The sequence below is a fragment of the Mustela putorius genome, unplaced genomic scaffold (genome assembly GCF_011764305.1).
Source record: "Mustela putorius furo isolate JIRA1106 unplaced genomic scaffold, ASM1176430v1.1 tig00537227_pilon_pilon_pilon, whole genome shotgun sequence".
NCBI classification, from domain to species: Eukaryota; Metazoa; Chordata; class Mammalia; order Carnivora; family Mustelidae; genus Mustela; species Mustela putorius.
Genome location: NW_025422368.1, coordinates 30,337,995 through 30,363,022, shown reverse-complemented (window position 1 = coordinate 30,363,022; position 25,028 = coordinate 30,337,995). Strand labels below are relative to the sequence as shown.

The following is a 25,028-nucleotide window of genomic DNA, read 5'->3' as shown; positions in this document are numbered from 1 at the left end:
CAGGTGGTGGGTATTATAGAGGGCACGGATTGCATGGAGCACTGGGTGTGGTGCAAAAATAATGAATACTGTTATGCAGAAAATAAAAAATAAATTTAAATAAATAAATAAATAATTTGACTTAGGGGGGAAAACAAAGATCCTATAACTAAAAGTAACAATAATTATTTTATTCAAATCTTTTATTTCATAGCTATAGGACCAGGGGCCCAGAGAGGGTAAACCAGCATCTGTTCTGGTGCCACAGTTTTGGGGTTGGCTTTTCTAGATATAGGAATTTAAACAATATTGAAATCAAACAGATCCTTAAGGATATTCCAGAACCAGTATTTTGAAATGTTATATTTAGCAGTGTGTCCCTTTTTCTAATGGCATCTAATTCAAAATCTCAGATTTTTCAAAATCTCAGAGTGTAAGAGTGATAACCAGTTTATGTGTTTTGTTGGGTGAGGAATGGGAGAAGGGGAGAATTTAAAATCCTGGCATCCAACCTATTTGCTGTCTCCTCACCACCTTTCTAAAGTGCACCTCCAACCATCAAGCCATATGAAAACAAACAGAAAGCTCCTTTGAATACCACTGATTTTATCCAAGAAGATCAAAGAAGTTAAACTACATAATGATGATAGGATACAGATGTTCTGATAGAGTCTGGTGGTTTTTTTTTCTTCACAAAGGAAACTATTTCCCATTTCCTCTCTTCATTATGTAGTTAATTATTTGCTTAATGTTAAATTGACTTAATAAACTTTCTAAGAGTAGTAACATAAAAACTACTTCGGTTCCCACTGGCCTGTGTATTAGAAGTTTCCATTTTTGTCTTCTTTCTGAGATCACCATCTTAGATGTGTTCTCTTCACATCTTAATTCCACTAATCATCTTTATCATCACTGTATTTTCTATCTACAGAAATGCCAAGCCATGATGCACATAAATAGCATGGAGGACATGGGGAGTTAGAGAGGAGAAGGGAGTTGGGGGAAATTGGAAGGGGAGGTGAACTATGGACTCTGAAGTCTTTGCAAATTTATTAGATATTATAGATAATATATTAGAATATATTGGATATTAGAAATATCTGTTTGTAGAGATGTTTGCAATATCTCAAACAATGTGTAAGTACAATCCATTATCAGAAAGTGAATTAGCTGGGGCACCTGCATGGCTTAGTTGTTAAGGGTCTGCCTTTGGCTCGGGTCATGATCTCAGGGTCCTGGGATCAAGCTCCACATTGGGCTCCCTGCTCAGCAGAGAGTCCGCTTCCCCCTCTCCCACTCCCTCTGCTTGTGTTCCTTCTCTCATTGTGTCTCTCTCTGTCAAATAAATAAATAAAATCTTGGGGTGCCTGGGTGGCTCAGTGGGTTAAAACTTCTGCCTTTGGCTTAGATCATGCTCTCAGGGTCGTAGGTTCGAGCCCCACATCATCATCCTGAGCAGGGAGCCTGCTTCCCCTCTCTCTCTGCCTGCCTCTCTGCCTACTTGTGATCTCTCTCTCTCTCTCTGTGTCAAATAAATAAATAAAATATTAAAATAAATAAATAATAAATACAATCTTTAAAGAAAAGTAAATTAGCTAATTTAAGCATACAGAGAGCCCAAAGAATGGTGCCAAACATCCTTTTCCTCCTGAATTGCCCTGAAGTATGTGTTATATAAGCCTCACTTGGACAGCTAGGAGTTTAGTCTTAGTATTCTTTATTGCTCGTTAAGTCTCTCCATTCACATACTTGATTCAGGTGTTCTGACTTCGTTCTGCACAGTATGCCTCAGGGTTAAGGCCATGGCAGCTGTTAATCCAGGCTTCTTCCAAGGAGGGTAATGACAGATACTGACAGTTATTCTTGAGTCCCTTCTCCCACTGTAGGAATTAGCTTAGATCACTTAGATGTTCAAAATGAAGGATGGCCAAGACATATAAGTATAGGAAGGTCATAAGTATAATTCATCATACAACTTAGATGTGAAGAAAAATGCAATAAATAAATCACACTTTTCCTCCTGAGCTCCCACCCTGTAACTATTGAGAAAAAACTTCACATCAACCACAAAATATTAGTCAACTCAGTAATTTAAATAGTTTTTTTAGAATACAAAAACATTCTTTTGGATAAAAACATTCAGTCACTCAGATAGCTTCCTGACACCCTGATTCTCTAAGAGAGTGTCTGGATTTACAGGATCAGAAAGGAACAGATGCTTTGGCCTGGGGACTTCTGATAGCCAAAACAAATGCATGCTTTAGGCTGGTGACTGCTTGTTGCAGCTAGTGTAGTTTGTGATTGGGGCTCTTCTTGCTTGGCTAGGGCTTACTGGCATCCTCTGAATGACTTGGGCTCTCAGGTACTACAGAGCCATCTGAGGTTTAATTGTGACTCCCAGTTGACATCAGCTTGGGTTGTTCAATCAGATGCTCTTATCACAGAAACCCCTATCCCCACCACATGACCCCTTTTGGGGGAGACTGCTTATCTAGATATTTTACCTATTTCTACATCTCATCCCTTCTATACAGAAACCAAAGAAGGCCTAATAAGGCTAAACTCGGGAGCTCCTTCTCTCTGTTTGCTATGTGGTCCCCACTTAAAGGTCATGACACAAGTATATACAGGAGTGGCGCAAGATGTGATTTTCCTCTAGGATTTGAAGCATGGAGTGCTAAAGGAGCACCCTCTGCCTTGAGCTGTGCTCATTTATCTAACACTTTTCTGTGTTTGCTTTCAAGGCAAAAAAGGGAGAAATTGGGACACCTATGTCTGTCATACTAATTCTGTTTTCTCTTTATCTTCCATTTCTCATAATCTCAAATTACTCAGAAAGTGGTGGCAATCCCCACCCAATATGCACATCCTCCTTCTTCATTCCTGTTAACCCTTAACCATGAACAGAATATTTTCTATAAATACTATGGGGAATATTAACATCTAAGTCCTCCAAGTTTGGTGTTAGATGTGCTCCTTCTTCCTCTTGCATTATGCCTGAAGCTAATCCAAAACTTTTCCCATGCAGATGGATGCTTCAAACCATTTTGGGGAAGGGTTGATACTCTATAATGAAAAATAAATTAATAATTTTCTAATCTTTATGGCATTAAACTCTTAGGTTGCTAATACCATCCCCTCTGGATTGTTATACCAAAAAACAAGGTTCACCAGCTGAAGGAGGTATGAGACAAAGGGAAAATGAAAATTCAAAATTCATTCTTCTAGAAGAATAATCCAGGGTCTTATAAAAATATCTGTCCAATAATATTTACAAATTATACTACCTTGGGCAGATACTTTCTAATATCTTTAGACATGAAAAATAAGCAAGTCCCAGAAAGTTAAAGGTTTAAAGAGAACTTCATTTGTTGGATTTTTTTCTTCCTTTTTTTCATGTGTCTATTAAAGGGAATAATAGGATTTGATAGTTTTTTTGTTTTGTTTTAGTTTGAAGTCTTTATTTAAATAGCAGTTAACATAGAGTATAATGTTAGCTTCAGGAGTAGAATTTACTGATTCATCACTTAACAGACAATGCCCAGTGCTCATCACAGCAAGTGCACTCCTTAGTCCACATCACCCGTTTAACCCATCCTGCCACCTACCTCTCCTCAACAAACCCACAGTTTGTTCTCTCTAGTTAAGACTCTTTTATGGTTCGCCTCTTTCTCTTTCTTCCTCCCATGTTCATCTGTTTTGTTTCTTAAATTCCGCATATGAGTGAAATCATGTGGTAGTCGTCTTTTCTTAATTGAATTATTTCAGTTAGCATAATACTCTCAACTCCATCCACATTGTTGCAAATGGCAAGATTCGTTCTTTTTTATGCTTATTGGGTAATATTCCATTGTGTGTATATATATCTACATATTTGTGTGTGTGTGTGTGTGTCTGTGTATGTGTGTGTCTGTGTGTGTGTGTCTGTGTATGTCTGTGTCTATCTCACTTCTTTATTCATGGGTGTTTGGGCTCTTTTCATAATTTGGCTACTATTGATAATGCTGTAAACATCAGGTTGCAGGTATCTCTTTGAATCAGTATCTTTGTACCTTTTGTATAAATACCTAGTAGTGTGATTCCTGGATTGTAGGGTCATTCTATTTTTAACTCTTTGAGGCAACTCCATACTGTTTTCCAGAGTGGCTGCACCAGTTTGCTTTCCTATCAACAGTGTAAGAATTTCCCCCTTTCTCCACATCCTTGCCAACATCTGTTGTTTCCGTGTTGTTAATTTTAGCCATTCTGACTAGGCGGCATCTCATTGTAGTTTTGATTTGTATTTCCCTGATGACGAGTGATGTTGAACATTATTTCATGTGTCTGTTAGCCATCTGGATGTCTTCTTCATGTCTTCCTTAGAAAAATGTCTATTCATGTCTTCTACCCATTTCCTTTTTTTTTTTTACTTTTTATTTTTATTTATCTATTTATAAAAATTCTTTTATTGACATAAAATGTATTATTTGCCACAGGGGTACAGGTCTGTGAATCATCAGACTTACACACTTCACAGGACTTCTTTCTATTTCTTAACTGGGTTATTTGTTTTTGGGTGTTGAGTTTGATAAGCTCTATAGATTTTGGATACAAACCCTTTGTCAGATATATTGTTTGCAAAAATCTTATTCCATTCTGTAGGCTGCCTTTTAGTTTTGTTGATTGTTTCCTTCACCATGCAGAAGCTTTTTATCTTGATGAAATCTCAGTAAATGATTTTTGCCTTGTTTCCCTTTGTTTGCCTCTGGTGATGTGTCTAGTGAGAAGTTGACATGGCCAAGATCGAAGAGGTTGCTGCCTGTGTTCTCCCCTAGGATTTTTATGGTTTCAAGTCTCGCATTTAGGTCTTTCATTCATTTTGAATTCATTTTTGTATATGGTTTAAGAAATGGTCCAGTTTCTTCTGCATGTTGCTGTCCAGTTTTCCCAACAGCATTTGTTGAAGAGACTGTGTTTTTGCCATTGGAAATTCTCTGCTTTGTCGAGATTAGATGTCCATATAGTTGTGGGTCCATTTCTGGATTTTTATTGTGTTCCATACAAATTTTAGGATTGTTTGTTCTAGCTTGTGAAAAATGCTGGTAGTGTTGATAGGGATGGCATTAAGTATGTAGATTGCTTTGTGTATTATAAATATTTTAGCAATATTTGTTCTTCCAATCCAATCCATGAGCATGAAATGCTTTTCCATCTCTTTGTCATCTTCAGTTTCTTTCATAAGTGTTTTGTAGTTTTTAGAGTACAGATCTTTTGCCTTTTTGGTTAGGTTTATTCCTAGATATCTTATGGGTTTTGGTACAATTGTAAATGGGATTGATTCCATAATTTTTCTTTCACTGCTTCATTTTTGGTGTATAAAAATGCAACTGATTTCTGTACATTGATTTCATATCCTATAATTTTAATGAATTTGTATGTCGTTTCTAGCAATTTTTTTTGGTGGAGTATTCTAGGTTTTCTACTTAGAATATCGTATCTTCTGCAAAGTTTAACTTCTTCCTTACCAATTTGGATGATTTTTATTTCTCTTTGTTGTCTGATTGCTGATGCTCAGACTTCCATTACTATGCTAAGCAACAGTGGTGAGAGTGGACATGCCTGGCTTGTTCCTGACTGCAGAGGAAAGTTCTCAGGTTTTCCCCATTGAGGATGATATTAACGGTGGTCTTTTGTTTGTGGCCTTTATGATATTGAGGCATGTTTCTTCTATCCCTAGTTTATCAAGATCAGGTGCTGTACTTTGTCAAATGTTTTTTTTTTTTTTTTATCTGTTGAGAGGATCATATGGCTCTTATCCTTTCTTTTATTAAAGTGGAATATCAGATTAATTTATTTAGATATATTGATTCACCCTTGCAACCCAGAAATAAATCCCACTTGATTGTGGTGAATAATTTTTTTAATGTACTATTAGATTAAGTTCACTAGTATCATCCATCTTGAGAATTTTTGCATCCATGTTCATCAGGGATATTGGCCTATCGTTCTCCTTTTTAAGAGGGTCTTTGTTTGGTTTTGAAATCAGGGTAATATTGACCTCATAGAATGACTTTGGAAGTTTTCCTTCCATTTCTATTTTTTGGAATAGTTTGAGAATAGGTATTAACTCTTCTTTAAATGTTTGTTAAAATTGCCTGGTGAAGCCATTTGGCCCTGGACTTTTGTTTTTTGGGAGATTTTTGATTACTGATTCAATTTATTTGCTGGTTATTGGCCTTTCCAAGTTTTCTATTTCTTCCTGGTTTAGTTTCGGTAATTATATGTTTCTAGGAAATTATCCATTTCTTCCAGATTGCCCAATTTGTTGACATCTAAATTTCATAATATTCTGGCTGTGTTTCTGTGGTGTTGGTTGTGATCTCTCCTCTCTCATTTGTGACTTTATTTATTTGAGTCCTTTTTCCCCCTTTTTATTTTTGATAAGTCTTCCTAGGAACCAGTTTATCAGTTTTATTAATTTTTTCAAAGAACCAACTCCTGGCTTCATTGATCTGTTCTACTGATTTTGTTTGCTTCTATATCATTTATTTCTGTTCTAATGTTTATTAATTCCCTTCTTCTGCTAGCTTTAGGCTTCATTTGTTGTTCTTTCCTTAACTCCTTTACATATAAGATTAGGTTATATTTGAGATGTTTTTTGCTTCTTGAGATAGGCCTGTATTGCTGTATACTTTCCTCTTAGGACTGCTTTTGCTGCATCCCAAAGTTTCAGACTATTGTGCTTTCATTTTCATCCGTTTCCATCTACTTTTAAATTTCTTCTTTAATTTCCTGGTTGACTCATTCATTCTTTTGAAGAATGTTCTTTAACTTCTATGTATTTATGGTCTTTCCAAATTTATTCTTGTGGCTGACTGCAAGTTTCAAAACTTTGTGGCTAGAAAATATGCATGGTATTATCTCGATCTTTTTGTACTTCTTGAGACCTGATTTGTGACCCAGTATTTGATCTTTTCTGTTGAATGTTCCCTGTGCTCTTGAGAGAATGTGTATTCTGCTGCTTTAGGATGAAATGTTCTGAATATATCTGTTAAGTCCTTCTGGCAAGTGTGTCATTCAAAGCCATGGTTTCCTTGTTGATTTTATGTTTAGATGATCTGTCCATTGATGTAAGTGGAGTGTTAAAGTCCCCTGCTATTATTGTATTATTATCAGTGAGTTCCATTATGTTTGTTATTAGTTGTTTTATGTATTTGGGTCCTCGCAATTTGGGGGCAAAAATATTTGCAATTGTTAAATCCCCTTGTTGGATAGACTGCTTTATTTTGATACAGTGCCCTTCATCTTTTGTTGCAGTCTTTGGTTTAAAATCTAGTCTGTCTCATATAACTATTTGCTACTCTGGTTTTCTTTTTATGTCCATTTGCATGATAAAATATTTCCCCATCCCCTTACTATCAATCTTCAGGTTTGTTTAGGTCTAAAATGAGTTTCTTGTAAACAACCTATAAATGGGTCTTGTTTTTTATCCATTCTGACAACCTATGTCTTTTGATGGAGCATTTAGTTCATATGTATTCAGAGTAATTATTGATAAATATCAATTTAGTGCCATTTTATTGCTTATTTTATTGTTTCTGGAGATTTTCTTTATTCCTTTTTAGTCTTTTTCCCACTCAAAGAGTCCCCTTTAATATTTCTTGCAGCACTGGGTTGGTTGACACAAACTCCTTTAGCTTTTGTTTGTCTAGGAAATTCTTTATGTCTCCTTCTATTCTGAATGACAGCCCTGCAGATAGAGTATTCTTGGTTGCAAATTTTTCCCATTCAGTACATTGTTGGCCTGCTTTTGTTGATTTTGATGAGACTTCTATGTGCTTCCTGGATTTGGAAGTCTGTTTCCTTCCCCAGATTAGGAAAGTTATCAGCTATAGTTTCCTCAAATAAACCTTCTGCCCCCTTTTCTCTCTTCTTCCTCTTCTGGGACTCCTATGATATGAATGTTAATAAATTTTATGGACTTACTGATTTCCCTAAATCTACTTCCATGATCCAATATTTTTTTTCCTTCTTTTGATCACCTTCATTATTTTTCATAATTCTGTCTCTTTATCATTTACTCATTCCTCTGATTCTTCCATCCTCATGGTCATTGCATCTACTTGGTTTCAAATCTTGGTTATCACATTTATCATTTTGACCTGGTTCATTTTAAGCTTTTATTTCTGCAGTAAGGGACTTCCTGGTATCTTTTATGCTTTTTTCAAGCCCAGCTATTTCCCTTATAATTATTGCTTTAAATTCTGGATCAGGTATATTATTTATAATTTGTTTTGATTTGATCCCTGGCCCTGACCTTTACTTGTTCTTTCTTTTGGGATGAATTTTTCTGTCTTGGTATTTTGTCCAGGTCTCTGTCATCTTCTCTATGTTAGGAAAGCCTGCTATGTTTCCTGCTCCTGAGAGTAATGGCTTTATGACAAAGTCAGATAATGTTCAAGGCCTGGAGCTTCAGGAAGTGTCTTTGGTGTATACTGCATACACTCTGTTGTTATGTTGTGGCTGCTGTATCCCTCAGTTCAATCTTCTTCAGGGTTTCTCCTTGCCTGTAATGGAGAGTGTTTGGACGTTGGCCAGAGTGTGGTTTCCCGTAGAGCTGAAATGTTGCAGAACTCTGTGGTCAGTAGACATGGTGCATGAAGGGATTTGTGTTGTCCTTCAGGTGGAGGGGCATGCTGCACTGGTCCTTAGGCACATTTGCTGGAGAAAAGCAATACCAGCTGAGCACAGTGGGGGCAGGGCTTAGGTTTAGGCCACCAGTGTTGGTGCTGTGCTGTTTATTGAAGTTGATATATGCTGAGGGGTGGGGGAGGAAAATGGCTGCCCATTTGTCCCCACAGAGAGGAGTTCATGCTTGTTATGAGGAAGCCCTCTTAGAAGAGTGAATAATTTCCTTTCTTGCATCATAGGTGTTTTCAGATCACTGTTTTCCTTCTATCTCTATCTGGGTTACTTGCCTGCCTGGAGCAGCACAATGCTCTTTGGGTTTTAGGCCAGCCAGGCCAGCTGAGTTTTAAAACTGCAATCTTTAAGGGTACCTGGGTGACATAGTTAAGTGTCTGATTCTTGACCTCAGCTTAGGTCTTGATCTCAGGATTGTGAGTTCAAGCCCCATTTGGAGTATACTTAAAAATCAATCAATCAATCAACCAATCAACCAATCTCCAAACTTTAGGGACCTGCTGTGGCAGGGATATGCACTGGTCTTTTGGGGGAGGATCTCGCTGCACTGGTATTGGTGCAGGTTTGACCCAGAAGGGCAATTGCACCAGAGCGTAAGAGTGTGGGGTTTGGAGCAAAGTGCACTAAAGAGCCAGTGTCCAGATTAGCGGTCCTCAGCAGGTGTCTGCATCTATGCTGAGGTTTGGGGGGTGGGAAATGGCACCCACCAGCTCCTTTGTGCCCAGAAAGGCAATGCCTCCAAGAAGGGGGAACCATCTCCTAATACATCTCAGATGATCCACAGATTATGCCCTCTGCCCCCTGAATAACCTGCCTGCTTTCTCTACAGGAGCACTATAGCACCTTCAGGGCTTTATACCAGCCATGTCATGGATCTCTAAAACCCCAGTCTTTGAGCCCTGATGGTGGCAAATAGGAAAATCAGCCCTCTTTTTTCCCCATCAATGGCTTTGGGGAATTATTTTCCTTGTGCAGTTCCCTGTGTGCTCCTCTTTCTCTTATCTCTGTCTGTGACCAGGGATCCCACCCTTCCACACATTTCCATAGCTCCTACCTTCCACGATGTGGCCTCCTCTCTCCCTCTAGTTGTGTAGTTTGTTCTGTAAGCCTTAGATTGATTTCTTGGATAGTCAGAATGATTTGATATTTATCTAGCTGTGTTTGAAGAACAAGGCAAGCCTAGGGTCCTCCTACTACTCTGCCATCTTAGCTCCTTCCCCCTTTACAGAGTTTTCAATAAGGCTCACTTAATGTCTTAAAGTTGTTTATAAACTTTAATTTTTGTTGTCTTGCTTACATTTTTATTTTAGTATATTAAAGTCAAGGACTGTCCTCAGTGGTCATTGGAGCATTTTACCAATAATCTAATTTATACATACAGTCAGTTTAGATTCTCTTTTAATTCCTATGAAGATCTGTGGATTCTGATGTTACTGAAGTTCTTAAAACCATCCATGAATTCTTGCTGTCTAAAATCTTCCTGTATTCATCCTCATTTACAATGGTAATTTAGAGCCTATTTTTTAAACATTCAGACTATGAATAATCTTTCTATTTAGAAACACTTACTCTCTGAAGTCCCACAACTATTTTTATTCTGCAGATCATATGCTAATTTAAATATTTTCTTTCTATAAATTTAGAGGTCATACTTTTAATGAAGCTTGGGGAATTTAGTCACTTCATGGAGCAAACTTTTTCTGAAGAGTTGATATCTTTGTAGACTTGAAGCTCTCATAACTCCAAGAGTATAAATCTAAGATTCTTAGTCCCATCTTATAATCAATATTGTTGGATACTAAGAATAAATTCTGCCTGTCAGAATCTATTGTGGAAGTAATTTTTTCATGTGGAAAATAAATGTAGCTCTCTGTGAACATAGCCATTCATGTCATATATTAGAATTAACTACTAATCAGTATCTAGGCTTGTGGAATATTATATTTCTATTCTAGCTACTGAATGAAGTCACTGAAATAGCTGGTTATGTTTACATTCCAAAAGAAAGCAGTTATAGATAATAATAACTTCCCTCTTGAAGTGACTCCTATATGTCTGTATCTATTGTCTTTTGTAGCAAATCCATTCTTGGGTCTATGCTATTCAGCATGACATTAGAGAATGAGCCTCCTATAGAAATGATAGCTCCAGGACTGTGGGATATAAGCCTGCCATCTCCATTGATCCTGCAGGTAAGTGTCAGGCTATGAAGTTATATATATATATATATATATATATACAGCAAGTATTGGTTGATAAGTAGCTTCTCAATTACAGAAACAATTTTCTTCTAGGATCACACATTTTAATTGTCTTCTCTTCCTCCAATTGGCTGGGATTTTTAAAACCTCTAGTTCTTTTATTTTGTGTTCAGTGCTCTCAAAGCACTTTCCCCCCAGCTTATATAATAGCGTTTCAAGCCATTCTCTGTCATACATGACCATGAAGGAAAGAAATGGAGTTTCGCCATTAGCATATTCATATGTAGATTCATTTTTCTCTCTGTTGTCTGAAAACAGTCATTGATATATATTATTAACTTATACCTACCTCTGCATTGTGTCGTGTTCCCTTAAAATCCTTCAATTGTACATTTCCTGTATGATTAGCAATTAGGTCAGTAGTGGAGGAGAAACTACAGACAAAATCCATTCAACATACTTTCTTAACTCTTAAGACCCCTCTTCTTTCTGTGATTTGTAATCATGAGTAAAAGGTGGCTAATGATTCCAGGCTTTGTTCCTTTCTGCTGAAAGCTCCTTAGGTGTTCATCATTGTAAATGATCATATTGATCAGATACAGGAAGCATGATCACTTCCATTTATGGAAATGGAGGGAATATGGAATTTCCATCTCTATAGGGAAAAACTGGGAAGTGCTATCGGGGCAGCACTCTCTACAACTAGTTTCTCAACCTCAACACTAATGACATTTTGGACCATTTTGGACTCTTTTTTGTGGGGGCTGTCTAATGCATTATGGGATATTTAGCAGCATCTTTGGCTTCTACCTACTAGGTGCCAGTAGCACCTGTCTAATTCTGACAATCAAAAAATGCTTTTAGATATTGTCAAATGTCCTCTAGGTATAAAATTGCCCTCAGTTGAGTAGAAGCTGTTCTAGATAAAGCTAGTGGAGTCTCTAAGTTTTTAAGTTTCCATGTTTGGGGTAAGGGACAAAGTTTAACAAGACATTGAAACTGGAAGAGAAATATATTACTAATAAAAATGCGACTTTCACTGCAAAGGAGGAAGTCCTCACCAAACATTAATCAAAGATCTACTTCTAATTCATAGATGTGATGATGAAAAAGAGTGTTTGTTCAGGTTCAGTCTTGGCACAACATCATAGATACTCAACATATAATGGCTTATTATTTAGCAGATGTTCCACTGTAACATGATGACTACCTTTCTTTAAGAGGACAAATACAGGAGCACCTGGGTGGCTCAGGTTGTTAAGTGTCTGACTGTTGACATCAGCTCAGGTCATGATCTCAGGGTTGTAAGACCAGGCTCCAGGTTGGACTCTGCATGCTCAGCATGGAGTCTGCCTAAGATTCTCTCTCTCCCTCTGCCCCTCTCCCCACTCATGATTAATCAATCAATCAATCAAATCTTTTTTAAAATGCATTTTTTAACAGACTGTTGCTTGTGAGATACAAACTACCTCAGGCTGATGAGAATCTTCCAAGTCTGACCATTGACTGAGCTTTGAGGATATAAAGTCATGATTCAAGGGGTCTTTAACAGCAATGGTAGGAATAGAAGAAGTAAGAGAGACTATCAGATGATTCTTCTCAAATGAGAGGAATAACTCTTTTAGAACTCAGATCCTGGCAAGTGGAATCTGAGGATTAGTTTCAAGTATTCAATAGCAGCATAGATTTCCTACTAAACATCTGGAGGTATAGCCAAATTTATCTTAAAAAAAATTTTATCTTACAAAAAAATGTAAATCATTCAACAGTATGCAAAAGTTAAATAATCTAATTTTTACAAAAATGATTTCAAATGTATAGACATAAAAAGAAACTTCTCAGGATATTTTTAATTGATGATAAAATATACAGAATAAAATAGGAGTTGCTAAAGTTAAAACCCTTACTAACCAATATTGTTCTAATTATATACAGCTAAATTTAGAGCAAAATCTTTCAGCCTAAAGATTATAGTGAGGAAATTAGCAAATTCTGCAACCAGTGTTTGAGTTAAGGAGGCAAGATGTGTAACAGGGAAAGACTTGTGTATCAGGGAATGGCTCTGAGTTAAAAAGTCTGGATTATAGTTTTAGCTCTTAAACAGAAAACTTTATGTCTTTGAACAAGTCACCAAACATATTTTCACCTCTGTACAATGAAAGGATTATACTATGCCTATCCAACTTCTTTCAGATCTGTACTTTTCTGATTGTCTTTATTAGATAGACAGTTACTGCCCCATGGTAGCTACCCTAGTTTGAGAAGGGATATGATATGTCACAGAACTTGAATCCTCTAAGTCTCTCACTTTCTTCTTTTTTAGGTTTTATGGCTTAAGTGCCAACCAGAAGCTGTGGGTGGAGTGAAGTAGATCTGAATTTAGAAATGGACAAAGAGTGCTGCCTGGGTGGCTCAGTGGGTTAAAGCCTCTGCCTTCAGCTCAGGTCATGATCTCAGGGTCCTAGGATTGAGCCCCATGTTGGGCTCTCTACTCAGTGGGAAGCCTGCTTCCCCCTTTCTCTCTGCCGGCCTCTCTGCCTACTTGTGGTCTCTGTCTGTCAAATAAATAAATAAATAAAAATCTTAAAAAAAGAAAAAAAAAAAAAAAAGAAATGGACAAAGAGGGGCGCCTGGGTGGCTCAGTGGGTTAAACCTCTGCTCTCGGCTCAGTTCATGGTCAGAGACCTGGGATCGAACCACATACTGGGCTCTCTGCTCAGCAGGGAGCCTGCTTACCCCTCTCTCTGCCTGCCTCTCTGCCCACTTATGATCTCTCTCATCCTGTCAAATAAATAAATAAATAAAATCTTTAAAACAAAAAAAAAGAAAAAGAAAAAGAAAAGAAATGGGCAAATATTGGGACAGCTGGGTGGCTCAGTCAATTAACTGACTTAAGTGTTTGCCTTCAGGTCAGGTCAGGATCCCAGAGTCCTGGGACCAAGCCCCATATCCAGCCCGGCACTGGGTTCATTGCTCAGTGGGGAGCCTACTTCTCTCTCTCCCTCTACCTGTCATTCCTCCTTCCTGTGTGCCCTCTCTCTCTCGCTCTCTGTCAAATAAAATCTTAGAAAAAGAAAGAAATAGAGACAGATTATTGCATGATTTCACTAACCTGGATCTCCCTCAACTTCTTACCTCTCTCTGTGTATAATCTAGTCGCATGGCTCTATCACAATTTAAGAACTAAGAGCAGAGTTTTAGTCAATGTTGCTCTTGTTCTGTTCTATATTCCTCTACTTCCCCACCTCCTCATTCTTGTCTAAATTCACTATATCCTGGCTTATTTGTTATTCTTAGTTGCTCTATCCAGTGGTGGTTTTAGTTCTCTTCATACTAGCTCTCTGCAACTTTTGGCACTCTCTTTCCCATTAGAGAACACTTTTCTCCTCTCCTTTCTCTGTTTCCTTCCCAGTCTCCCCTTCTGCTAGTCCTTCCTGTTGACAGTTCTCAAAGGTTCCATCTGCTGCCCATTGCTATTCTCAGTGTATGTACTGTCCCTGGGAGAATTTCGTTAAAAAACTTTGTTGAGATAGAATTCACATACCCTATAACCTTCCCGTTTAAAGTGTGCAGTTAATTGCTTTGGGATTTTTTCTTTTTTGTTTTTTCAAAGATAAATACAATTACCACCAACATCAATTTTAGAGCATTTTTATCACTTTAAATAGAAATCCTATATCTTTTAGCTATCACCTCCTACTCTCCCATTTTCCCCAACTTTAAGAAACTGCTAATCTACTTTCTGTCTCTATAGATTCACCTATTGTGCATATTTCATATAGATCAAATCATATAATACTTGGTCTTTTGTGACTGGCTTCTTTCACTTAGGTTAATGTTTCAAAGTTCATCTGCATTACAGCATATATCAGTATTCATTCCTTTTCTATTGTTGAATAATATTACATTACATGGATATACTATACTTTATCCATTCATTAGTTCATATGCATTGAGATTGTTTCCACTTTTTGGTTATTGAGAATGGTTTGCTGTGAACATTTGTGTACAGGTTTGTGTGTGGACATATGTTTTCATTTATCTAGGAGATATCTATATCATCTATATCTATATCATCTATATCTATATCTATATCATGTATATATCTAGCACTAGAATTGCTAGATCTCATTCATTTCTAAGGTTTTATTCACAATATATATCCAGGTTTACTTCCTAATCTATCTCTAGTTCAGATTATTTTTTTTTTCAAGATTTTATTTATTTATTTGACAGATAGAGATCACAAGTAGGCAGAGAGGCAGGCAGAGAGAGAGGAGAAAGCAGGCCCCTGCTGAGCAGAGGGCCTGATGTGGGGCTCTATCCCAGGACCCTGGGATCATGACCTGAGCCAAAGGCAGAGACTTTAACCCACTGAACCACCCAGGCACCCCATCTAGTTCAGATTCTTTCACACTTCACACTTCAGACAAATATAGCCACATGAAACTCCCACCTGGATATTGTACAGACAACTTCAAAGAAAATATATCCCAAACTGAGCTCACCTTTCTTTCCAAATTGCTCTCACCCCCTGAATTATTTATTTCTGTTCATGCCCCTACATACACCCACTTATTTCATTTGCCTCATCCCTCTTTATCCCTAGGCATGTTCGGTCTGTACTCTATCCTGCCAATTATCTCCCATATGTTCCTCAAGTGTATCCTTTCAATTTGCCACACCTGCCCTAGTTCAGAAATTCCCTCATAGATCCCAGTAGTTTAGCTGGGTTTTTTTTAACTTTTAGTTTTGTCATTCTATAATCCAAAATCCATAAGTTTGATCATTCTAAAACTTAAATTTAAACCTGCCAACTCCTCTATTTACATTCTTCAGTAACTCAGCACTACCTAGAGAATTAAGGTCACGCTCTACAGCATGACTCCTCTCCCATTGTTTCTCTTGCCACTCCTTGTCTGACACTTCAAGCTCCAGTAACTTTGAAAATGTTGTAGTTTCTGACATGCACTGTCCTGGTTTTACCTTATGTGCATTTACAAATACTGTTTCCTGCTTGCAGTATGCCCTCCCTCTTCCTTTCACCATCTACTACCTACCCCTCCTTTGTGATTTTGTTCATGTAATTAATATTCACTTTTAGGATCCATAGGCTCTCCTCTAGGAATCTCTTCCATATGCTCTCCTTTCTTTCCAACCCAAGCAGCGGTAAGTGACCTTCCTCTGCATTCACACAATAACCAATAAGATTTTTATCAACACATGCATCACTTTATACTTCTTTCTCACTGACTTTTTACCCATTGACTTCTTTATTACTGAAGGAATTGGGTGTTTTATCCCTAACTTTCTAGCATAGTACCTGAAATACAGTATTTATAAAATCAATACTATGTGTCCATACATCTGATCACTATAATAACCTAGCCTACAGATATTTCTAAACTTAGCACTTTATTGCAATTATTAGAATCCAGATTCTAGAGTGTTTGGCTCTTCCTTTTATATAAGTGGCCTTCCTCTTAAACCAGTTCTTACTCACCCAAAGTATTTTTTTTTTTTTTTTTTTTTGAGGAGGCTGACTGCTTTATTGCTCTGGAGGTGGGGCAGGGGCTCCGGAGCTCTTGGTGGGGCGGGCCCGCTTCCTCTTCACCATCACAGGCTTCTGGCTACACAGGATGGCACGGGCTCTGCGAATGGCAGCCATGCGCAGATCTGGGCGGTACTTGTTCTCGCGGATCATGTGCCGGACACTGCTGAGAGTGGCCCTGGCGTTCTTGTTGATGGTGATCCGCACATAGGAGGTGGCAGGTTTCCAGCTGGCCGGATCTGCGCTTCATGACCACCACCACACCCTTGCCATCGGCCGCCGGCTCCACGCCCACGGTCTTGCGGTGAATCAGCCCGTTGTAGCGGAACGAGTTGCGGGCTTTCAGGTTGTTGGGCTCAGTGCTGTAGGTCTGCTTGTTCCTCTTTTTTTTTTTTTTTTTTTAAAGATTTTATTTATTTATTTGACAGACAGAGATCACAAGTAGGCAGAGAGGCAGGCAGAGAGAGAGAGGAGGAAGCAGGCTACCCGCTGAGCAGAGAGCCCAATGCGGGGCTTGATCCCAGGACCCTGAGATCATGACCTGAGCCGAAGGCAGCGGCTTAACCCACTGAGCCACCCAGGCGCCCCTGCTTGTTCCTCTTGATCAGGAAGCTGGAGCAGTTCCGCACGACCATCCACTAATACCTAACTAATACCTAACACTATATTAGATGCTTAGTATCCATTATCAACAATGTTAGGGGGAGACAACAGTCTTACTGATACCAAGTCTTGGAACGCAGGACATTTTGCATCCTAATATAGCAGATGTTTTTTGGTTTAGGGGTGGTTGTTTTTTGTTTTTGTTTTTTTTTTTCCATTATTCCTGAACTGCCTTACGGCAGTTCCCTCTTTTACAGTTTCTTCCTTAAGACTCACTAAAATTCCCATCCAATTGGTAAGTATCCTTCCTTCCCTTGAACTACCATAGTACTTATGGTCTAACATTCATGTGCCTTATAATATACAAAATTCATCTACAGTCCAGGGGGTTGTTCTTTGGCAAGCTGACAGAATTATGGGGGCCCATGCTGGGCCCATGGACCTCTAGGCATGGTTGTGGGTCATGGACACTGGGGACATTCACAGCCGCTTTCTCAAAGAATTACAAGTCATGAAGTCACAGTAGGAACCGTGGTGGTCAAGTGTGAATGGAGAAGGATGAGAGGAAGTGAAGTAGGAGGCATAAATGGAACATAAGAATTCAATATTCAGATGTATAAGGAGGTATGAATAAGAGGGTTGGATAATCAGGTCTGAATGTTTTCTTGCATCTCAAAGAAAAGAGCCTCATAATCTTTTGTTGTTGTTGTTTTTGAAATCAGGAGTCTATCCTCAATGCTTGAGGCAGGAAAGTAATAAACAGGTGTTATGACATGCAATGGAGACATTTGAGAAGATCTCTCAAAGCACTCCATTAAAAATACTTTTGGGACCAAAGCAGGCTTGGTTAGTCACAATGACAGAAGGAGAAAACCAGAGTCACATTTTTGCCATTACTGACTTGAAGCAGAGCTTTGGGGTGCTATGTATATGAATTGTACCATACTTTATATATATTTTATATATATTTGTTAATATATACATTTTTCTCCTTAATTAGACTTTAAGTTCTTTGAAAGCGATGGATACTCTTTATATCTTCCATAATGCATGATACACAAGAAAAATTCTAGAGCAAATACAATAACATATACTTTCTGGGAACTTCACTTCCATAAAAAATTAGAACAAAAGGCATTTGGGAGAAATTCCAGTATTTTCTATCACTGGATCAGGAATCAGTAATTTTAGGCTCATAACATATGACATAATGCAGTCAGTATAGGGCCTCATTTGTATATCAGAAATTAAAAATTCATAAGTGAAATATATCAAAGAATGTATTATATATTTGTGCACAAGAATACTTCTATTTTCTCATCCAATAGCTTTAGTTTCCTCGTGTACCCTGCTCTTCTCTTAAAACCAACATAAAATTGAACTAGTTCATCAAATAATATTTCTAGTATTTTTGTTTCTTGCGTTTAAAGTATTTGGGCACACGAAGAATAACATAACCTGCCAATACTGGAGTTACTTCTCTCTAGGGGACAAAAATTAAGCTTTCTGTTAAAAGGGAAAATTTATTATAACATTGCTTTTCTATGATTCAGTTCTTTTATCATATTGGAGTATTAAGTGGTACAGTATAACAAAAATTATACCAAAAACAAATGTGACAACAAATTTTGGAGATTATAAAATTGCTAAAACTTTTTCTAGCAAATAACCCAAACAGAGTCAACTGTATTTCAAGCTTTAAATCACACAGTGTACCTTATAATGTTTCTCAATTTTCTCTGAGATCCCAAACTAACATAGTTCAGCAGAGAAAAATAATTTTAGGTATTTTAATATGAAAAAAATGTATCATAACTTAAACACACATATGGGGCACTAAAGTAACTAGCTCATTTACATAGTTTGAAATTGTATATTTTGTTAACTTTTTTTTATTTACTAGAATCAGATCATCACTGACACATGGTTTAATGGAAAACACATTCTGCCAAAAAAAAAAAAAGGCCTGAATTCTAGCCCTGTCTATAAATCTGAACTACAGAGCAAGAAAAAAGAATGTTGTATTTGGTTAGACATTTAAATAAATCTTCACCAGAAATTCATGTCTTCAAAGTTGTTCACAGCCCTGTAGATTTCCTGAAGTATAAACCAACATAGAGTAACTCTTTATTTTCTCAGGTATTTACATGAGAAAAGTATAAGTACCATCCATAATTTTTATCATTTAATAATGTAATGACATTTTAGTACTGAACTATAAAAAGGATATAATTTCAGCATTAAACAAAAATATAACTTTTAAATTTATGAAATTTCATATATTGCTATTTTTTCATTTTTCCTCAGACAACATTACAGATTACAAATTTATACCATTTATGTAAATAATTGAAGATATGCCGAACACTATATATATTTAAATACCAAGTCCAAACCCTAATGATTCTTTTTTTTTTTAAACGATTTTACTTATTTATGTTAGAGAGAGATGGAAGGCACACAAGTAGGGGGAGGGGCAAAAGGGAGAAGAAGAGAGAGAATCTTAAGCAGACTCTGTGCTGAGCACAAGCCTGATATGGGACTTCATCCTACATCCATTAGCCAAAATCAAGAGTTGGATGCTTAACTGAGTGAGCCACCCAGGTGCCCCAACCCTAATGATTCTTTTAAAAATTATTTTTAAGTAAAAAAGAGCACAGAAAACATAGGGATTTTCCCTTAGCTTCTACAAACCTTAGATAGAGAATATTAAGTTAATGATGCATTTTGAGGCATTCAATACATGACATATCATTTCTTTATTTCAGATTGATTTTCCAGCTACTGAGTGGGAGTATATGAAACTTGATTCTGAAGAGAATAGAAATGATCTTGAAGAACCACCAAAAGAGTGTTTAAAACACATTGCCAGACTTTCACAGAAACAGTCTCCTTTACTGTAAGTGACCCAGGTCTTTTGAGTAAATTTTGCCTACTGTTTTTTACACCACCAATTATACTGGAAGTTGCATCTTTTGGATGTTCAATTGATGTTTAACAACTAACTTAGTAATTTTTTGTGTTTTTTAAAGATTTGTTTTTCCATTGCTTTTAACAATGGAGGTTTGACTTTAGTCAAAGGACAAATAAAAAGATTGGAAATCATTCTGTTCAGTACATAAAGCAGAGACTGATTAGCTATAATCGACATTTAACAGTGACAAACCATTGCTCAACTATACTTCAACAGAGTAAAAAGTTGTTTTAGTAAGTAGAAAAAAGCAAAATTTAATTTTCTTGGCAGATTTAAAAAGAATAGATGTAAATAATTTTTAATAGCACTAAGTTAGTGACTGAGGAGTACTTAAAGTTTGTCAAACAGTAATTCTCTGAAGAATAAAATAAAATCCCAGGAAGAGCCATAAGAGAACTAGCGATATTGGTACTTTCTACTTGGTAATATCTAATCCATAGGTGATTGTGCTCATTAATAGCAGGCAAAAGCATTAAACTAAGAAAGTAACTTTTCTGTGTGTACTGTGAAAAGATATAAAACATGATAATGCCTTTTATTCCAAGAATAAGAAATTGTATAAATACATTGAACAAGAGAGTCATGTGATCTAAATAATCTCTTTGAGTGGGCCCTTGGACCGCAAGTTGAAGAATGGATTAGAGAGAAAGTAAGAATGGAAGCAATATAGCAAGAAGGTTGATGTAATTTTTTAAGCAAGATGTCATGGTGGCTAACACTAGGGTAATGGCACTGGACATTAGTAGAAATGTCTGGATTTGGGAGCCCTATTCTGGAAATTGAGGAGACATGATTTGATGATTAATAGTAACTAGGGGATAGTCCAACTGAGAAAGCAAAAAACCAAGTTAGGTTAATGGAGAATCCAAAGTTTTGAAATTATTGAATAGGCAGATGTTACAAGTAATTCTCTGGAGAAGTAATAAGTTTGGGCCATTTCAGACTGAGGCATTGAGTGTGATCAAGAGTTCTGTTTTGGGTAATCTTATTACTGCCCTTATCTCTAATTTCACCTTGTAGTATTCTTTTCCTCATTCACTTCAATAAGTGACATCAGTCTCCTTTATATAGTTCAAATGTGCTGGTCCCTCTCCCATCTCAAGTCCTTCCATTTGGTGTTCCCTCTACCTGAAATACTCCTTCAGTTCTTCACATGACTGAATCTCTCATCCTGTAGGTCAGGTCTTCACTGAATTGTGATCTTTTTAGAGAAATATTATCTGACTACCCTATCTAATGAAGTTCTCTTTACTCTCTGTCTTATTACCTTTTATTATTATACTTTACACACTCTTATCATTCTGTCTGCTAATGTGTTTTTTCTTGTCTTACTCGTAAATTTGTAAGAATTGGGAGAGCAAGGAACCCCTCTATCTTGTTTTCACTCTATTTCCAGTACTGTACACTGTGCTGATAAATAATACATGTAAAATAAATGTAATGAATAAAGTTTCTTAACATAATATCTGATATAAAAAGTTGCCTTAAGGGATGTAAATGATGGACTATTCTTGTAGTCTTCATGATACATCTTGATAATCCATTATTATACTAGACTGATGTCAGCTAGGTGAAATATCTTTTCTACTACTTACTCAAAAATAGAAAACATTACATATAACAAGTGTGTCACATATCAAACTAACATATTTGTAATGGTTTCTTTTAAAATATGAAAAAGGTGCCATGCTTTGAAATTTTAAGTGTATTCGAACAAAAAAGATCAAAAGCAACAAATAATGACAGTAACTTCCTTTAATTAGGAGTTTAAGTTTACTTCAGTGAATCCCAACTTGTTTTTATACTTCAGTTTCTATTTAAATGAATAATGCGTACATAAAATAAGCAATATTTTCCTCTGTTTCACTTACTCAAATATAATTATTAAGCTCAGTGCAGTAGAATTTCACTCTGGATTGTGAAATTGATGGAGAACAGCATTCAGTGTGATAAAATTTGTGTTAGAATCAGATTAACTTCAAAAAAAAATCAGATTAACTTGTTTCAAAATACCATATTTTGTCACTTAAATAGTGATAATTATTTCTTCTTACAAATTTATCTAATGTAAGCAGAGTCAGGAAATTCAGACTAAATGAATTTCAGTGAAAATGTACCAATAATATTTGCAAATATTTAAAAAATATACTTGATGACAGCTAAGAGTGTTTCTAATATGAGGAAGATTCCAGAAGGAAAGATTGAAAAACATTTGTTTTGAAAAAAATTTATGTTTCCACTTCTAGCTATGAAAGGCACCTATTACTAGACTAATACTAATTCTCCTGGCTTAAAAGAATATGAGACAAGAAAAATACATTTGAAACAAATGCTTTCAGAAATTGACCAGGGCTTGAGGTGAGCTCATGAATAAAGGGTTTTCAGCCTGAAGGCACTTTCTACATCATGGCTCTGGGAGGTATATTCAAAGAAGTGGTCTTGCTGAGATTAAAAAAAAAAAAAAGTGGGCAGAGATCAGAGTTTAATGATGCTAAAGCAGCTGGAATTTCTAGAGCATAATAGTAGAGAAGGAAAGGCGCTACAGAAATACATAACTGAGTACTTAACTACTCATGAGCAGCTAGAGATTTTGTAAGCCTCCAAAAGAGCTACCACAGGAAGATGTGGTTGCACAATGCTGGAAGACATAGAAATATTGACCAATAAGAATAAAAAATGCTCCCAGAACACCCCAAGCATTCAACAAAGAAACCAGCAAGATGCATATTAAGAGTAAGTGTTTTCTAGCCCAAGATTAAAGACTATGCTAGGCCCAACCTAATATACAAAAACAAGTTTCAAAAGGCTAAACCTGATCTGCTAGTGCTTAAACTGCCTACTTAAAAAAAAAAAAAAAGAAAAGAAAAGAAAGAAATATTTAACACCCAGAAGATGGCAAAATTCAGACAATGTAACATTTTAAATATTTAACATACAATCAATCATTGTTAGAAATAGAAAGACTCAGGAATATATAACCATAGCCTGGGATAGGAGGAAACAGTTAACAAAGACAAATCCAAATATTTTTAAACTGGCAGCTAATGGTTTGAATACAACTATTATAAAGACATCTATAGATGTTTTAAAAAAAGAAAAAAAAAGGTATTGGGCGCCTGGGTGGCTCAGTGGGTTAAAAAAAAAAAGGTATATATGAGTGAACAAACAAAGGTTCAGTAAATAAAATCGGAAACTTAAAAGCTGAAAAACGCAGCATCTGGGGCACCTGAGTGGCTCATTTGATTAGGCCTCTGCCTTCAGCTCAGGTCATTCCTGGGGTCCTGGAATTGGGCCCTGCAATAGGCTCCCTACTCAGTGGAGAGCCCGCTTCTCCCTCTCCCTCTGCCTGCCACTCTGCTTAGCTGTGCTCTTTCTCTATTCTCTGTCAAATAAATAAAGTCTTTTAAAAAAACACACACATACAATATCTAAATTTTCTAAAAATCACTGAAAAGCTTAATAGATTGCATTATAAAGAAACAATAAGGAGCTTGAAGAAAGGGCTATAGAAGATTAGCCATGTTGAAGTACAGAAAAAAATACTGATAGATCCTTGTAACCTGTCAGACAATACTGACGATATTGTATTGGACACACAGGAGTGGAGAGAAAGATCTAGGCAAAAAAAATAATTAATTATTTAATTAATTAAGTGAAAATAGTCAAAATTTTACAAATTTGTTTTAACTTCAACCCACAGATATAAGAAACTTAGCAACTCCCAAACAAACATTCAGACATACCCACATATCCATATTATAGTTAAATTTCTAAAAATAAAAAATAAAGGTAAAAATTCTTAAAGCACCAGAGAAAATAAATTCCTACAGAGGAACAACTATTATATTAACTGTAGATTTCTCATCAGAAATAATGGAAGCCAAAAGACAATAGAATATTATCTTACATCTAGAAAGGGAAAAAGAAAATCTGTCAACTTAAAATTCTATAACCAGTAAAATTATATTTCAAAAATGAAGACGGAATGAAAATATTTTCAATTAAACACAGCTGAATTTGTTTATGATCAGCTTATCTATACTGTAAGAAAAAGATTTTTTAAATATTTAATTTATTTATTCGAGAGAGAGACAGAGAGAGTGAGGGAGAAAAAGCATGAACAGGGAGAGGGGCAGAAGGAGAAGCAGATTCCCTGCTCCCTGCTCCCTGCTCAGCAGCAAGTATCACGCAGGCTCTATCCTGGATCATGACCTGAGCTGAAGGCATACAGTTAACCCACTGAGCCACCCAGATGCCCCATGTACTGTAAGAAATCTTAAAATCTGTGTGGCTCAGTTGGCTAAGCATCTGCTTTCAGTCAGGTCTGATCCCAGGGTCCTGGGATTAAGCCTGACATTGGGCTCCCTGCTCAACGGGGAGCCTGCAGCTCGCTCTCTCTCCGCAGCTTCCTTTGCTTGTGCTCTCTCTCTCTCTCTGTGTCTTACTAGCTGAAAGAAAAGGATAAGTAGAAGAAAGCTCAGTATATAAGAATAAATGAAAAAAGGCACTGCAAAGGAAAAATAGGGAAATAAAATGACTTTTATTTACACATTTAACAATTTCTTAAAAAGCAATTAACTGTATAAGGCAAAAATAATTACAATGTACTAGGGGGCTTGTAATATATGAAAATAAAATGCATAACCACTATAATAAGAATGAGAAATGGAAGGCAGTATAATATTAGTTCATTGTTGGCTATGATATGCTAAAAGATAATACTGCGATCTCTAGAGAACTATACCACCCAAATTTTAAGTGCACATTTACAGGCCAAGAAGAAGACAAAAATGAAATACAAGAAAATAATTGAAAAGATGACATGATAAAAAGAGAAAAAGGACAAAGAAATGGTTTGAAAACAGTGATGACAAACTAATAACAATATGGTTGAGTTAAACCAATTATATCTGAAGAAAAAAAATTATATTCATATTATGTTAAATATAAATGGAAGGAAAAACTCTAATTAAAAGTCAGAAATTGTCACCTACCTCAAAAGCAGTATGTTACTTTATGCTATTTACAAGCCTATATT

General features: G+C 36.5%; 1 protein-coding gene and 1 pseudogene across 2 annotated transcripts in view; one reads left to right on the top strand and one right to left on the bottom strand.

Moving 5' to 3' along the window:
• Positions 1–25,028, top strand: part of PIK3C2G (phosphatidylinositol-4-phosphate 3-kinase catalytic subunit type 2 gamma) — a 354,996-nt gene that overhangs the window by 110,628 nt on the left and 219,340 nt on the right. For both annotated transcript variants that reach the window (XM_004755743.3, XM_004755744.3), the window contains exons 14-15: positions 10,739–10,853; positions 19,785–19,915. In XM_004755743.3, coding sequence (XP_004755800.1) covers positions 10,739–10,853; positions 19,785–19,915 — 246 coding nt within the window. The remainder of the gene's footprint in view (positions 1–10,738; positions 10,854–19,784; positions 19,916–25,028) is intronic.
• LOC123389951 lies at positions 16,374–17,048 on the bottom strand (annotated as a pseudogene).